Source organism: Nannobrachium achirus, assembly GCF_963921795.1.
Source record: "Nannobrachium achirus genome assembly, chromosome: 15".
NCBI classification, from domain to species: Eukaryota; Metazoa; Chordata; class Actinopteri; order Myctophiformes; family Myctophidae; genus Nannobrachium; species Nannobrachium achirus.
In genome coordinates, this window is record NC_137822.1 from 18,744,020 (window position 1) to 18,762,218 (window position 18,199).

Consider the following 18,199-nt stretch of genomic DNA (forward strand, 5'->3'; position numbering starts at 1 on the left):
ACTGAAATGATTAAACGTGACCTGCCCTGACATTTCTGATCCCACAGCAATTCCCCTCTAATAGAACTACTAGACTTGCAATGTTGACATATACCTGTAGATGGCAGTAAGTTGTACATTTTCATGTAGGTCCATTATAATGATCTGAGGGATTACTGTCATTATTTTCATTGTACTTGCGCTTGTGTGAATGTATTATTTAACATTTCATATTTTGTGATGTTCCACATACAGTATATGAACAAAGATTACGTCTAACGGAAATATAAAGATGAATTTAGAACACTGTCAGGGGTCCAAATGGGCCGTTTTGGCTCTGTAACTCTGAGAGGGTAGAAAATGGAAGCAAATGGACATTTGTATACTTTCTGAGTTATATAAACACAGAGGATTTTGCATTGTGTACAGAGATTAAAACAAATGTTTCAAATGGGGGTCTGTTGCCGAATGCATACACTGAGGGTTCTTGAAATGAAAACCGTTGAGAATCACAGATTTACACGTGTCCTTTTTTTTATTTTTTTGTCTTCTGTCTCAGTTCAACTTAATGCAGAGGACTCTCTTCTAGACTACTCTCTGATCTCCTGCCAGCCCACCCTGTCAGCAGGGAGCAACGCCACCTCTTCTGCTCCCACCTCTGCTTCTTATGCTTTGGATGATTTCAGCCTGTTTTCTGGAGACCCCGCACTGCCACTAGCAGGTATTTCTTTAACCACATTCACCCTAGCACAGGCGTGCTAACAATCACAAGTGTGAACCCATAGTCATATATTCATAGTTTTTTTTTTTTTCGCTCAGCCATTTAAGCCATTTTGTTTATGCATCTGAATTAACTAATTTGCTGCTATTTTAAACATAGGCTGAACTGTTGAAGCATTGTGAGCTTGTAGATGTCTATTTTCAAATAGCCAAGTTATAAAATAGAGCTAAAGTGGTTTATATATGTTTTATAATATTATAATGTATATCTGCAAAGTAACTGGTTACTAAATCTTTAAAATAAATGTAGTGGAGTAAAAGTAAAATATTTGGATCCGAGATGTAGTGGAGTAGAAGTAAAAGAAATGGGAAATACTCAAGTAAAGTACAAATAATTCAAAATTGTACAGTACTTGAGTAAATGTACTACTTTACATCACTAGTATAGATCCAGAAGAGTACCTGTTAAATGCATGCCCATGGAGATCTTGGAACCTTTTTTATTTCTAATTGTATAAATAAATGTGTTACCCTCAATGGAAAGCATGTACACAAAGAAAATGTATGTCTCTACCAACTATAAAACTTTTATAGTTGGTAGAGATATACATTTCTTTCACCAATGATGCATTACCTTCACAGCAAATTTGATCCCAACTTGCCCGATGGGGTTGCTAATGCTATAAAAAACAAAATGTATGTTTTGACCTATAACTTTTAACAAATTTCCAGAAAAATCTATCCAAATGAGCCACGGCCATTGGCGTCTAGATAGATTTTCCGCCCTTTAGACTTATTGAAAATCCCATTATTTGAGCAGTTGGTTCCACTTACAAGTAATTTACCACAGCAGAACCATCTGTAAAGCTTTAGTGCATGGGTTCCCAAATATCCCTAGCCTCTAGTTGTGGCTCCCCTATTGCGAAACGGCTTAAAGAAATGAGCTAATATAGCAATCCACAAGCTCACAACACTTCACTATGCGTCTTGTGAGCTTGTAGATGTTAATTGCACTGTTTAAGAAAATCGCACCTGTACCATGCGAAGTGAGCACAAACATGACACACGTGCATATCTCCTTGTATGGGCCATTCTGTCTGTGACGTTAAATCCATACATGGAGTTCTGTGCTCATACGGACACTCATACAGACACACAAAGCCAGACGTAGGAGCGGTTAGCACCACTCAAAAATAGATGACATATAGGGACCCCAGGTTGAGAGATTACTGGTTAAACTTGCTCAATAATCTTATGCAATACATTTGAATTGAGAAATCTAAATACAATAGTGTTCTTTCTTTCTTTCTTTCTTTCTTTCTTTCTTTCTTTCTTTCTTTCTTTCTTTCCCCCTTAATGTCCTCTCCTTTCCAATTGGCTTCCCTGGTGGCCCCCCTGTGCCCCCAAACCTGTACTTTAGGCAATGAAATCATTGAGTCACTTCATCATGCCGTCATCTAATGTCTGTCATCACTTTACTTACCGTGGTTCTAATTGTTTTATTTGTTTAAATCCACTGCAGACGCCTCTCTCCTGATCTCAGAATTGGATCCCCAGCAGACCAGTGCAGAGCCAAGCACAGAGGATGAGTTTGATCCTATCCCAGTCACAGGGCGAAAGAACTCTGCTTCCCAAGGTAAGTCTCCTAACTGAAATACAGGTAGGCCGTTTAGATTATTATTTTTTCCTTTCCTAACTTAGATTTGCATCTATATTTCAATTTCCGATTGTGTTTTGTTATGAATAGACAGAACTATAACTATGTTAGGAACACATTGGATTTCAGGTAGTTTCACAATCGTTAATCCACTGTACATTATTACAAATCTTACAGTAACTTTTTGAAAGACATAATTAAAGTTAGGTCGGAACCTTTCTTCCACAGAGGTTCAATTAAGTGAGGTTTGAGGCCATTAGATGTAAATAGACATTTCTTGCCTTTTCCTTTCTCTCTCTTTCTTTCTCTCTCTCTATCTCCCTCCTTCCACCCCACCCCAACCTCCTCGATCCCTGTTGCTCGTTGTGACTCTTTGCTCGTTTGCTTTTCGTCTTTTCTGTTTGCCTGGATCTTTCCTGCCCCTCCCTGCCTTCCCTTCTGTTCCCGGCCACTTTCAGGAGGCCACTCGCGCAGTAACAGTGGTGGCTCTGAGTCCAGCCTGCCCACCTTGGCCCGTTCCCTGCTGCTGGACCAGCTCATCGACCTGTAGACGCCCCCCTATAGAAGCTGTAACACTGGATTAGAGACTGGCATAGCATAACAGCAATCAACACTGTTCTCATAACTATCTCTGACCTTGCAACCTTGCAACTAGGGCTGTCACCGTCATCACATTTTAGTTGACCATGAACATTGGAACGTATGAACAAAAAGTTTGACTTTTAGTCTTTGTAAAGTTAGATTGTACAGGGCAGATAAGACAAATATGTTAAATATACAAAGAATAGCCAAAACCAAGCCATATATTTAATAATTGTACATTATATTATATTATATTATGTTATGAAAGTAAAATATAAAATGGTAGAAATAGCGATCCAACAAGCTCACAACGCGTCAAATCGCGTTGTGAGGTTGTAGTTCTGATATTTCTATTTGTGAACATATAATAATTTATACAGATGAATGGAAACGATTCTGATGATTATTCAATAGTAATCGGGCGATCGGGCGATTATGTAATAATTGTGACAGGCCTACTTGCAACCCCTGGCTAATACCCTCATACCAATTCCTGCAGTAGAATTGTCACAATCCTCTCGAGTGCTTTTTTCATTCCTACCCTTTCTACAAATCTTGCATCTGGCTTCTCTTCATCACCCATCTATCCCACCCCGTCGTGCTCACACCCTCTCTTTAAAACCTCTGTACATAAAGTGTTTGTTCCTATGGCAAAAGTGTGGCCAAATGCACTAATATCATCCTTTACTAAGATTAACCATTGCATTACCTTCTCTAAATCAAGGCTGCGATCCAGTTGTCTCATCATCATCATCATTGCGTAGTGGCTAACCGCAAACTTGAAGAATATCACCGTTGCGATGTACTAGGCTAGGCATAGTTAGATGTGGTTGTAATATTATCATGTATACATACATTTCACACCTTTTGCTTGAAAAATATAATAATCGGTTCTCTATGAATAATTTGCACATCAGCAATTAGGTAAAACCTGGAACCATTCAACCATAGAAAAGTAAAGAAATGTTGGTCTCCAACTGAAACAAATGTTTTTCAACTGGCTTAATTTGCACGGCAGTGTACATGTTGTGTCTGTCAGGGCTGCTGTTTGTATCTTACTCTATATTGTTATTGACTTTACTTAATAAGATGGATCAAATATCGTAGACAACTTAATCATACCATAAGTAAGACTGAAAAAATATACAATAATATTCCGTTGTTCAGTTAAAGATTGATAACATAAAAACAAAACACCACCTGCCTCATGTTTCCTTTTACCCATTAGGCGTAATTTACACCCTGTCGTACAATGGTGTCCTGTGCTGACATTAGCTGATCTACAAGCTCACAATGGGTTATGATGCGCAGTACATTGTCAGCTTGTAGATCAGCTATTTTTGATACGAGACGCCATCACACAACTGAGTATAAATCAGGCTCTACTCCCACCAGACATTATTAAGAGTGGAAATGAGTGATTAACACAGAAGACAAGACCATCTTCTGCCTGAAAGGTTGCAGGGATAAGCTAAGTATAAATAGTTTGAGAGACCCTGCCTGCCCTTTAAGAGGGGAACGTTTGGTAATTAAAAAAAAGAAAGCGTAACAAATACTCATCAAATCATTTGGACCCAAACATTACAATTACATTTACCTTTAGCCGCTGCAAATTGGAGCTTGAATTGAATTTCTATTATGTCAGCACACAGCCAATATTGTTAGACAAGCAAGTCTAATCTGTCTAATTTTGTTATTAAATGACAACCAGTCATTTAGTAGAGTTTATAACGATGCACCATATTGGTTGGACATGCATGCAATGTCATGGAAATACTATGAATAAGCCAACAGCCTAATAGGAACATGTTGCAATGTATTATCTGTTATATGACTGTGTTGGGCATGTTACTCAGGAAGTGTAATAAGTTACTCTTTTACTTATTTCTCCTTTAAAATGTAATAATATAACTTGACAATTACTTGTCAAAATTCATTACACTACACGTTACTGGGAAAAGTGGTAATATTACCCTAATATATTAGGTTACTGCCCAACACTGGCTATATGTATATAGACCATCAGGGCATCGTCCTTTTTGGCTCTTCTAAATCGGTAGAGACAATATAATAGAAGCATCTTAAATTCATCTTAGAGAAAACGCTTTTCATCCCTTTTTAGAATGCACCTTCTTGCACAGCCATTCATTCCACATTGTGCATCCTACATTCCTGTCATTTGTTTACTCTTAGATTATGTAAATATGTATCTGCAGGCTCTGATCCATTGACCATATGACTGGTTATTCTTGTGTACATATAAAAGTCATAGTCTGTTTTGTCTGTCATGAAGGTTTACTTGTGGGCAAAGTGATGAAAATGAAAAAAATCTATCTATATATAGTATAAATAAATTCATAGTTTCCTGTTAATAAATGTTAATATAAATAGAGTGTTAGAGAATGAATGTATGAAATACATATTAGTCTATAATAAAACTATGATAATATTATCATTGAAGAATATTGAAGAATTCTATATATCTTATTCCTCCTTGTGAAACTGTGTGTTTAAGATTAGTTCTTTCTTCCCCCATATCATCTCAATAGCTCAGAACAGCAAAGCATACAGTTGACAATCCTAGTCTTCTTTGGACTTGGTTTTGTGTTTTATCTCTAGTTATTTTGTGAAAATTAAACGAGCCCATGTCATGTTGGTTTACAGCTACTGTATGTAGATTGCAGAAAGTTATAATTTGTAATAGAAACGACAACATTTGATCGTTTACTATACGCAAGGGGAGCTCAGCCTGATGAAATAGTCCTGTTTTATTTCCTTGTCATTGTTCTACAGTGGCAAAACTATACCATTTTGCTGAAATTGTTCTTTGTAAGCCTATGCCTTCCTTTACTGGTTTTAGCGATCACAGAACCCATATCAAAAAGCATGACAGTGTTGTTGAATGTTATGTTAATGAGTGTTTGTGTACAGTGTTATGATAAGTATGTATGGAGTAATTGCCGGAGTTGTTGGATGTGTTTTACAGTATCCTACTTGTGTTGTCCTTTGCTGCAAGTATGGCAACAATGTGACGTTGTCATTCAAATCATTCTTTGAAAGCACAGGCCCTCGAAATTCTCTCAGGTAGTAAGTTGCATCACAATCTCTGAGAATTTGACATATTGGCTTTATAGAGCTCCAGTCTTACTGTTGTTTGGAAGTGTGTACATTGTAAAATCCTGTTAATCTAACTGATGGTGTATGAACGAACCCTTATGGGTCCATTTGGTCCCATTTGTACACTCGCAGAGTTACATTGGATACATTAACATTGAGGATTTTACTGTGTACTGAAGTCATATTAAAGTTGACTGAGCCAGACAACTTGTGTACTGTACTTGTAATGTTGACTGACACAACTTGTGAGGGTCTCTGATATGGCATGTTACCGTCTTCAGCTGCAGCATTGCCTTTGAAAACGTTGCTTACAAGAGAGGGGGAGTCATTCACAATGGTCCCTCACTGAAGCAGAGAGTAAAGAAATAACAATTTACAATAATATCGTACAGTATGTATAATATAGTATAGGACTGCAGCCTTAAGTCGCACTGCAGGAAGGAAAAAATATCTGCCTGATCTGCTGTAAAGTTAAAAGCAAGGATTGCTAGGCATCAAATCCAATGTTTTTTTCCCCCTTTTTTAACCCTTTTTCTTTTAAAATGTTTTCCCCATCTGCAGTTGCTTTGGGAAGTAAACTCCGCTCTGAGCGAATCTAACTTTTTTCACATTTTGATGTGCTAAATAACAATTTAAAAATGTGACTGTTTTTGTGTCGGATGTGAGTGCAGTTCTCTTTTTCAGAAGTGGAAAATGAATTAAAAATAATAAATCATACTAAATAATTATTTTTTGTTTCCATAAGGCAAAATTGCCACAGGGTCTACTGTATGTTAAGGTTCATTTTATACTAACAAGTTATTAACTGTTTTACTACAGCGGTCCCATTGTCTATTCCATGATAAAATAGTTAATAGCGCAGATTTCTTTGCCTTTACTTTATTTTACTCACACACGTGGAATGAAAACTGTAATTGTATGGATGGCAATAACCAGTAGTTCCCATTTGTTTTTCTTTAATGAATTGAATTTGGGGATATTTTAATTGGGGGGTAGATCTCACTCAAAAACAATCAATATACATTTCCAGCACATCTAAACTGCATGCAAAAAGCTAGAATTGTTATTTTCAAAAGCAACTGTTTCTCAGGCTTATGTATGTAGATAACTGTATGTGCAACGGAAGGCTTATGTTCTCATTATTCTGCCTCCTAATCCTTTCCACTGTACAGCCCAGTCATTTGCAGTTACTGTTTGAACCTATGCAAACCCTTAATACTTCGCCGTATGGCGGTGATGCTTGCTGAAAATAGCCAATCTACAAGCTCAGCAATACATTGCGTCAACGCATTGTGAGGTTGTAGATTGTCTATTTTTGGTATACAATACCGTCGCACAAAGAAGTAGAAATTGGGCTTTAAGCTTAAACCCTGTAGGCACAAATGTGCTGTTGTGGAGGTTATGCCGAGCAGGTAGAATAGTCCTTATGTGTAAACAGAAGTCCCTTATTTTCCCCATTGTTCTGCCAATAGTAAAAAGCTGTCAATTACCTGATATGTGTTTCGAGAAAAAGAAAAAAGTATGGCACCCAAACCTGCGTCCGAGCTGTGATATTGTGTGCTCCTTCTATTTTTGTGAGATGAATAAAAAAATAAAAAAAGGGATGGCAAATAAAATACAAATGTGAATGTTAACGCACTGTGAGTATTAATTGTCATACATTTTTCCTTTTTTATCACACATTTTTCCTTTTTTGTAGGAAAGTGATAAAGATATCACATTGTCATCGATTAGGATATTATGGTTCACACACAGACATACACACACACAGGCCTGTTCTTCCTTTTTTTAGCGGTGAAAACTCCCACTCCTACATTTCACTTCGTGTTAGCCAAAAAAAATTGCACAGACCAATCATGGGCCGTTCTGTCCGTGACGTCAGCGATCTCCATGTATGGAGATCCAAATGTATTAGCCAAAAAAGGTAGCCCAGATCTCCATGTATGGAGATCCAAATGTATTAGCCAAATAGCCCAGATCTCCATGTATGGAGATCCAAATGTATTAGCCAAATAGCCCAGATCTCCATGTATGGAGATCCAAATGTATTAGCCAAATAGCCCAGATCTCCATGTATGGAGATCCAAATGTATTAGCCAAATAGCCCAGATCTCCATGTATGGAGATCCAAATGTATTAGCCAAATAGCCCAGATCTCCATGTATGGAGATCCAAATGTATTAGCCAAATAGCCCAGATCTCCATGTATGGGGGCAAAGTCTGACCAACCTCACATACAAGACCCGGAACAGCAACCACACTAACAGATTGTGGTCACTGTCCCAAGGTTCTGTGTCATGTCAAGGAAATTTATTTTGCTGTGGACCCCCATCTCAAAATATTTTGTTCCAGGGACCCCCAGAAGCAAAGATTTGAAAATAAATGTCCACTCTGAATTTGGGTCTTGCCAAATGCCAGATGCTGTAAGTATACACGCCTTCCAGACAGCTCGCCTCTGAGTGGCCATGCCATAAACATACCATTATTCTCCCCACCTCGGTCACATACAGTGTAGTCTGGGATCACTTCACTTTTCTGGTTTGTAACCGGTCTGGAGCGGAAACCACAAAACGTCATGTTATAGTACTCAAAGGACTACAATTTGCCGGATCAAACCGGATTCAATTTTAACCCAAAATATTCCCCTGCGCTCAAGGACACACTTTTAGGGCCTACCTAATAAACTCCTTGATGCAGAGTAGTTTTGCTTTTGAAAAATGTGTTTGGTATATGCATCTTTTAGTCCAACTTTTAGCGACTGGCAAGACTACACTAGGCTACTCGAGCATTTTAATAGGGATTGGGGAAACAAACGGGGGGAACCAAATCAAAGCGACGCCGCTTCTAGTGGTTTCCGCACTCTAGGCGGAAACCAAACGGCCTGTAGTGAACGAACACCAGGCTTTCCCCCAGAAAGCCTGGTAGGCGAGGTTACATACAGTGTATCCCAGAGCTACAGCGAAGGGGGAGGTCACAGATGGGGCTACTGTACATGGAAAGCACTTAACAGTAATTCTAACAGGTATAGGAACAGACATTGGCCCCATCATTCCCCTTTTGTCTGTCATCTAGGCCAGTGGTTTTCAAACTTTTGTGCCCAGGGCACACCAACGGGCAAGTCAAAATCTCAAGGCACACATGTATTCATAACAGTGAGGAAATACACCCAGCACACAATGAATGTCCTTCACATGGTTTATTGACCTCTCACAGACAGACAGAAACAAATTTGTTTCTGTCCATGAGAGGTAAATAAACTATGTGAAAAGGACATGTCATTATTGAGCCGTGCTCCACAAAGACTTATTTAATCTGGAGTGTTGCGGGCTTTCTGCTTTATTGCAGTCAGTCTGTATAGTAGCGTCTATGACACGTGTTATTGCTCTTATGACACTGTAAACATGTAGTTACTAATGCCAAATGATAGCAGTTGACAAACTGTTATTTAAGACTTTGGCAAAAAATTACATCAAACCAGACTGGTCATAAATGTCACTGTATTGGGGAATGAGTGCCCACAAAGTACTGATGGTAATAATAAATAAATAAAATGCAGAGTGCATATCTCTACCAGGCTGGGTGGCCTACCCAAGGTTGTGTAAATCGTTGGTTGCAGCTGTCAGGACCCGAGGAAGCTGTAGGGCAAATGGCGTTTACTATGACATACTTTGGCATATTTTTGCCATTTGTAGCACCTCTAAGGGCAGAAGTATACATGCTTTTGGATGTGTGCATGCACTCTAAAGAGGCCCCTCAAACTCGAAAGAATCTAACGGTTAAAGTGTTACAGGCTGACAGCATCACCATTAGGCCTATTTGAAAAACGTTGGTTTGAGTGTCTTCCATGGTCTACTGGCAGTGTGCACACAACATGTGTGATCAGTCCAGCGGTTTGCGACATTAGCTCTAGATCTAGAATCACAGACACACACACACACAGACACAGACACAGACAGACACACACACACACACACACACACACACACACACACACACACACACACACACAGACAAGGGCGAACATCATATCCATACCCGGCCTTCTGTCTGGTAGAGATTATGTGGTTGTCAAAAACCCAGAGGCACACCTGAGACCTGACCTTGTCTCACCGGCACACCAGTGTCAGTGCCTTGGCACACTGTTTTGGGAACCACTGACTAGTTGTTCCATCCCAGGCATATGTCTGCAATCTTCTAAAGTATGAAAGGAATCTATTGCGATAATTTAACTAGCTCTATTTTATGCTTTGTCATATGACGGTGTCAGTCAACAATGAGCATTGTAGATTGAGAATGAGTAGATTTGTGCTATTTTTGAACGGTTTTAAATACGTTCACCTCTAACAACATGCCCAAAAGAGGGATGATGTGGTTAAATGGTGAAGTGCTGTTTGTAGTCTTTGAAATGCACATGTTGTAACACGTGATCACCTCAAGAGGGCACCTGGATGTCAGACATGTTGAGCTGTGTGGAATGAAGCCTGCATGCTGTAAATACATTTCCCCAGATCTGTTTAGACACACCACTGTTGATGTTGCTTGAAATACCTTAAATACCTGTGTGTGTGTGTGTGTGTGTGTGTGTGTGTGTGTGTGTGTGTGTGTGTGTGTGTGTGTGTGTGTGTGTGTGTGTGTGTGTGTGTGTGTGTGTGTGTGTGTGTGTGTGTGTGTGTGTGTGTGTGTGTGTGTGTGTGTGTGTGTGTGTGTGTGTCATCAGCATCTGTTGGTCCACCGTCCACATGAAGCCAACAATGGAAGCTTGCTTCAGTCAAATGCTTGCAGTCAAAATATAACATCTGCTCTACAGTGTGTGCGTGTGTGTGTGTGTGTGTAGAATAGATACTGTATGGGTATATAATATCTTATATATGCTACATTTAAGGCGGGAAGTCCAAAATGTTAATATTTTTGGCAATGTTCTGGCAGCATTGATTATTGATTATCATCTTTAATAATATCTATATTATTATGTCTTTTTCCATACAGAACTGCAGATGGAGCCTAATAGTTGTAGTAGCGTTCCTGCAGCCGGGGCTATGACTTCTATGCAGACTGCTATAGAGAAGAGTGAGCAAAGGACCAAGGCCCAATGTGGAGTATCATCTGATGAGAGCACGGTCTCTCAACGCTCTCATGCAATGCCAGCGACGACGTTCAAACCCGAACAGACGCCCCAACACCCCACTACAGACAACCAAGTCATCTCTGATGTCTTCCAGCTGGCTCCTTTCAAAGTGTCAGGTAAAGGCAACCATAGGAAAGTGGTCGCCAGCTCCCCAGTCTCCCATAAACCCAACGAGCCAGTAGATGTTTTCCTTCAGGCGCCATTTGGGAGGAGACTGGCGTCTGCCATAGCCAGTGTTGCAGATGCTCACCTGTCGCAGTCTACACACAACACCCAGTCCCCGTGCCAGAGTCATCCTGGTGAAAGAAGCCTCCCTCATTCCATGTTGGCTCTTGCTACCTCTCAGCGTGGCACCAGTCAGGCCCCAGCCGCGTATTTGCAATACCCAGAAACGCCTCTTCTCCAGCAGCCGGTGGCCGCGCACCGCGTGGTCTCCAGTGTGGGACAGCAGGCAGCCATCGGGTCCGTGGCAGTAGGACCTCTGCACTCCTGGACCATAGGGGGAGGAGCGCTGGTAGATCCCTTCACTGGGGCACCCTTTCAACCAAGATGCTCTCGAAGCAAGCCTTAAAACCCATTTAGGCCTTAAAAATACCTAAAAATGTCTTCTTAATCCCAAAGTTTTTCTGAAAATCCCAAAGTTTTTCTATATCAGTGGTGCTCAAACATTTTAATGTCAAGAACCCCTAGAATTATATGTATTTGACCGCGGACCCTCATCTCAAAATATTTTGTTCCAGGGAGCCCCCCAGAGGCAAAGATTTACAAAGGTTTGCTTTAAAAATATAGTATAGGCCTATATATTCATTTGCTCACATTTTCACGATTTTTCAAAAATGGTAGATTTACAAGCTCGCAGCGCGACACTCGGTGCCGTGCTGTGAGCTTGTATATCTGCTATTTTTAATTTTTTTATTAAAGCATAAAATAATGGTTACAGTGGTTAAAATCTAGAGTGACACGGATGCGTTTCCCTTCCCGTCCTAAACATTTAATCATCCAAATCAGTGTGTTCCTGATTACATTACTGGTTACATTTGCAAACTCTGCAAGTTTGCAAATGTAACCAAATGGACACGTGAGGTTAACATGGAGGATTTTGCTGTGTACTTAAATAAGGGATAATTAACTGCGTCCCAATTTCCACTTCAAAATTGCTCATATTCTGTAAAAAAGAGATGTTTGATACCCAACTTAGAGTAGACACTCTTCTTTCTTTTCAAATCTTTTTATTATATTTTCAAATAGCAATAACCCAGAGGCGGGTAGACAATCTCAAACAGTGGATACATCATCAGTAGATATCAATGTACATTATTAAGAGAGTGAAAAGCCCCAACCCCTATCCCCCCTCCCCCCACCCACAATCCCCAGGACGGTTCCACATCAGATTCCAATGAAACAAAAATCATTATTTTGCAGGTTTACTTCTGGGGAGTCCAGTATTATAGGCTAGTTGTCTTATTCTCTTTAAGCATATGCAGTATTAACTATTAACTTGTGTAATGAACTTGTTCTACCTCAGCTGTCTGACTCGCGTTCAGACTAAACACATTAGTGCAGGGGTCTTCAACAGGGGGTCCGGGACCCCTAGGGGGTCCCCAGAGTTACTACGGGGGGGCCGCCAAATCTTTGTCATAGGATCATTCTTTTAAATTAACAACTTGAACCCTTGCATCCCTATTCTGAGGAGAACTTTAGCCAAAAATAGCAGATCTACAAGCTCTCAACGCCTCGCGCTGCGAGGCGTTGAGAGCTTGTAGATCGGCTATTTTCGGCATAGGTTTGGTGTAGAGGTAAAAAAAAGAGCAGACCAAGTACAGAGTGAAAGGTCAAGTTAACTAAAAACACAAATCCAACATAGACTGATGACAATGCTGTTAAACAACAACATGAATCTATCTATGAAAATCGAGGAAAATCTGCATCACACATTTATGCAATATGTAGTGGGGGTCCCTGCTTCATCTCTCTCTCAGCTAAGGGGTCCTTGGCCTGAAAACTTTGAAGACCCCTGCATTAGTGCACCATTATGGCACTTTATAAGGAGACATGCTATTCATGATCATGGAAGGGCATTAAAGATGGTCTTGATGAGTGGTTTCATCGTTTTAGAATGCTATCTCTGTTGCCGTCGTTACAAATAGTGTTCAGCAATTATTGCGACTGAAGGTCGCAGTATACCATGAGAAATGTCTCCGTCTGTCTGTCTGTGTCAGTCAGTCCGTCCGTCAGTACACATTTTTACAGTCTATTGGTTTCCTTGTCACTGTGACATCACTCTGACATCATGCTCTGATGTCACTGTGATGTCAGGGGAACCACTCTTAACAGAATGGGTTTGCTACTCTGACATCACGCTCTGGCTTCATGTCCCTTTTATGCCCATACGGTATATTTTATGCCCATATATAGTCGACAATGTGATGTCAGAACATGCCCATATATGGGCATTCCCAGATCACACTTGCAAATTAACGACATCCTTGTCCGTTTTATGCCCATATATGGAGATCCCTGTCCCAGTGTCATCAATATTAAGGGCATTCCCAGATCACACTTGCAAATTAATGACGTCCTTGTCCATTCTATGCCCATATATGGAGATCCCCGTCCCGATGTCATCAATATTAAGGGCATATCTGGGAATGCCCATATTTGGTAATGCCCATATATGGCCATGTTCTGCCAATCTCAACAGGCACTGTTGAGATTGGGTAACTGGTCCGATATACAGTAGGCTACATCATGGCCAGATAGCCAAGAATTGGCGCATGTCGCCCTGAGGCGTCTTACTAGTTTAGTGAATACTGGAAGATAATTCCTTCCACAGCTTTTTGTAAACGCAATATTTTGAGTTGGATGTTTTGCCTGATATCAGACTGATTGTCAATCCTCATGAGATCTCAATGCAAAGAACAAACATCTGTTGTTGAGCAGACAGGGCTACAGTTTCAACTCAAATATAATTCAATAGTTTTGAACAACCTGTGTATTTTCAGTCAGTGTATTTGCCCCATGTTTACACCATACTGTATGATGGAACAAGTAGAAAATGCTTTATTACTATTAGATTAAAGTGCAAAAACATACTGTAAACTGTTATGGTAGATCATTATCGTGTAATATCAGGATTGTGTATTGTCATACCAAATATCTATCTATCTATCTAGACTTCTCATAAACTATAGGCTATGTCTAGGTAAATAAGAAATCCATGTGGTGTACACATTTTAAAGTCATACAGTAGTTATACTATTTTTTTTAATAAATATTTAATATACTGTAGGGCCAACAAGCCCAGTTGTTCGTCTTACCCCATAGCCACTGTCTGAACTAGCAGTAGCAGTACAGACTAAATATCACATTTCAGCCATAACCTCCAGTTGTAACTTTCTTTTACTACCAGATGTGCGATACCACCTTATATGAGCTCAATAAAGTCCCTTCACATGAGAACAAATAAATAAATTGGCTCTATTTCATTCATGATGTACACTTTGATTGATTGTAATAGTTTTGTAATAGTTTTACGATCCACCTCGTAATGCGTACTGAATATTGTTTTTGGATCCCTTTACACATGGGCCCCATGTGTAAAGGGGAGGGGAGGACGGGATACACATAATTGGATTATTGTTCTTTTAATTATTCAAATCCACCTCAGGGCAGCAGTAGATCACGAGGAGGTAGAGTGGCATCTTGGGAATCGATGGCTCCCCCTGTGTTACCGTCAAAGTGTCCTTGAGCAAGACACTGAACCCATAACCGCTCCCGATGAGCAGGTTGGTGCCTTGCATCTGCTACCGGGTTGTGTGAATGTGCGTGTGATTGGGTGAATGTAAATGCACATTGTAAAGCGTTTTGTATAAAGGCGCTATATAAATTTGCCATTTATGCACCATTTACCAAAATAGGATTTACATATTTTGCAATTTCAAATAATTTAAGTGGTTATAAGTTGCAGTGATTTTTTCTCTTCAATGTCCCGCGATGCCATGGTCTCCATAGACTTCCATGTAATTTATAGTGCACGGATCGTGCACGCCCATGCCTAGATGATGCACCACGTGTGTGCACACTGTTCACAGCTTTCAAACAAAACAATCTGCTTGGAAATCCGTTCAGGCATTCATGATTTATCAGCCATTATGTTTTCTTCAGATGTAAACTAACATGGCTGCCATGTTTGAAAGAATGGGTTGGTATGGGGGTTAAACATGCAATTTCGCGATCGTGATCATGCCTAATACATTTCTGGAGGTCAAAAAAAAAAGGGGTGGTACCTTTTCAAACTCGGGAAACTCAGGGTTGGCACCAGATGTGTTAACACCTTAAGTTCTTAAACTGAAAATGAACTGGAGACTGCAGTTTATTTCACTGTGATCAACTGTGAAACAGAAAACTAGCCCATATCCTTGTGAAACTTCTGTATTATCATAGGAATAACACAATTCGGGGAGGGGAAGGGGAAGTTTTCTGAATATGATGAGGACTTTTAAGATGTTAGAAATAGAATCTAGAATTTAATCATCTATTAATGGACCAGAATGAGGACATTTATCTTGCATAATATAATTTGTGTTAGTTCAGATGCAGTAGGCTAATCCTCTTTTCGTAACTGGATTTCATATACTAATATATCAAATGGGTCGTTTTTGGATGAAAACCATGGCTGTCCCAGGAACTCTAGTTCTGTTAGTTAGGGCACTAGCGAGGGCATCACTCCCATCACATATTTCTCTGCGCTTATTGGGCTGTCTATTTAGATGCTTTCACACTCACTATGGGGATACCTACTGTATGTATAACTTGATGCTGCTGTTGCTACTCTGCAAAACCTGCACCCCAGCTTCCACTTGCTGTGGTCCTGCTCTATATGCACACTGGTGTTTTACTTGTAACTGTATGCCCAGTGTAGGGTTTAGGCTCTTTTGTTGTTACAGTATACTCAGGGTTCCCACGGTCATGAAATTCCTGGAAATATTTTGAAAATTAGAAAAATGTTTTTTCCAGTTCTGGAAAAGTTTTGGAATTTATCAAGGGTCCTGGAAGGTACTGGAAAAAATAGCTATGCATTCATTGTCTTTGGTTATTGATTTTGATAATACCTCTGAAATGACAAATTAAACATGGGCCACATTGTCAAATATTAGAGGCAGAAATTGTGAAAATAGCCGATCTACATGCTCACAACGCGAACCGTTTTATACAAAATTCCTCAACTCTTAGTGCTCGTCGGGGTTAAAACATGATTATTTCTGGGGTCACGGCCTGAAAAGGTTGAGAACCACTGCCATACACTACCTGTCTTTGGGCATTGCGCATAGGAGTAAGCGACCTGTTATTGAGCTGAATTATTGTTATATAGTCCTGGAAATTGGGTTAAATATTCTGGAAAGGTTTTGGAAATTAATTGGTAAAAATGTGTGGGAACCCTGTATACTGTATTGCTGCGGCAGGGAGCATCCCCAAGAGTAGTAACATACCACTATAACACTGTATTGCCATCTCCATACAATACATTACTAGCTGACATAAGAGTTTCCTGACAGATCTTCAAGTGTCGCTTTATTACTCTTATTCTTAAAAACATAAATACTGTAAGAATATCTCCTGGGAACCCGGCATTTTGCAATAAAACACAAATAGAATGCCTTGGTCTTCTTGACTCCCATCACTCCTCTGCTCAGTAGAACTGCATTTCAGAAAACCATGGCATCACGGCTGGGTTTTATTTTTATTGGTTTAGTTGTCTGCCACCAACCCTGCTGCCACTGGTTCTGGCATTTTTCACACACGCCTCTATGAGCTCACTGCCCACAGGATTTTGATTTGGTCTCCATCTGTCACATAATGACACTATTAAATTGTTAAAAGAATTTCTATGAAATAAGGAAAACTCAAAGTAAGAGCGATGTCAAAAGTAATATTTGGATATCTGTGCATTTGCTTCCAAATAGCAGATCTACAAGATCTTTTCTCGGATATCAACCACATGGACTGTGCTCTTTATACAAGGTTATTGACGACAATTTATTTCAATTACCTTACAAGGAAATTGATTTATTTTAAAAGCTGAAACAATTCCTTACATAAAGCTAGCCACAACGTTTGTTTCTATAGTATCATAAATTGCTCACCCAGCTCTTTATTTATTTGTCATTCTGTTATAAGCTAAAAAAGGACCCCAATTGAAACTGTTTTGGGGTATCCTTTCAGTTGACCTTGTACCAGTGAGTTGTACTGTCATGAAATGGTACCTTTTCCTATGCAAACTTCTAATAAAGTCTTCAATCAATCAATCAATCACTCTCTATTTTGGAGACGGTTTACTTTAGGCATCTTTACTACCCAGAATATTGCTGATATCCACTTGTGTTAGTTAAAATAGTTAAAGTACTGTACTAAGTAGAGTACTAAATACAGTGTCATAGTTTCACTAATCAATTGTACTATATTTATTCAAGAAATTAGACATAATTTGCAGTAAGGCAACATTTAATTCTTTATTGAAGTATTCATTCACAAATAATATATTTTTCAAAGAAAAAATAAAAGCACATAAAATGATAAGAAATGCCAACCAGAGATACATGTATAAAACACATGAGTCAAATGCTGAGCCCTTTAGTCCCTGCTGTTCAAATTGTTTATCATTGTGCTTTACTGCGCAAAGCAGTGAGAAGATTGCATCAGATCACAAGATCTAATTCAAATCAGGCAAAGAATAGAATGCAAATATAAACTATTAAGACATCATAACAGAACTCCTGAGTTGATACCAGAAACATGACACATTTATTATCTTAAAGCTGCAATCCGTCAAAAGTTTCACGTCCTATCCGGGATTTCAACAAACTTCAACCACGAATCCTTGCTTGGCCAGGAAAGATAATGTGTTTATGAGCTTCAGCTAGTACTACTCGTCAGCCAGTAGGCGTTAGGGCATTCACCAAATATTCGAATATCAAAGTCACTATTCGATGTTGTTCACCAAAGTCGAATATTCTGATATT

General features: G+C 39.5%; 1 protein-coding gene across 1 annotated transcript in view; it reads left to right on the forward strand.

Moving 5' to 3' along the window:
* Positions 1 to 12,827, forward strand: part of LOC308298832 (AP2-associated protein kinase 1-like) — a gene marked incomplete at its 5' end in the record, with an annotated part of 39,575 nt that extends 26,748 nt beyond the window's left edge. Inside the window, 3 exons of the mRNA XM_080742515.1 lie at positions 539 to 700; positions 2,222 to 2,335; positions 11,042 to 12,827. Of these exons, the coding sequence (XP_080598641.1) occupies positions 539 to 700; positions 2,222 to 2,335; positions 11,042 to 11,751 (986 nt within the window). The 3' untranslated portion in view covers positions 11,752 to 12,827. The remainder of the gene's footprint in view (positions 1 to 538; positions 701 to 2,221; positions 2,336 to 11,041) is intronic.
* Between the last annotated feature and the right edge of the window lie 5,372 nt (positions 12,828 to 18,199).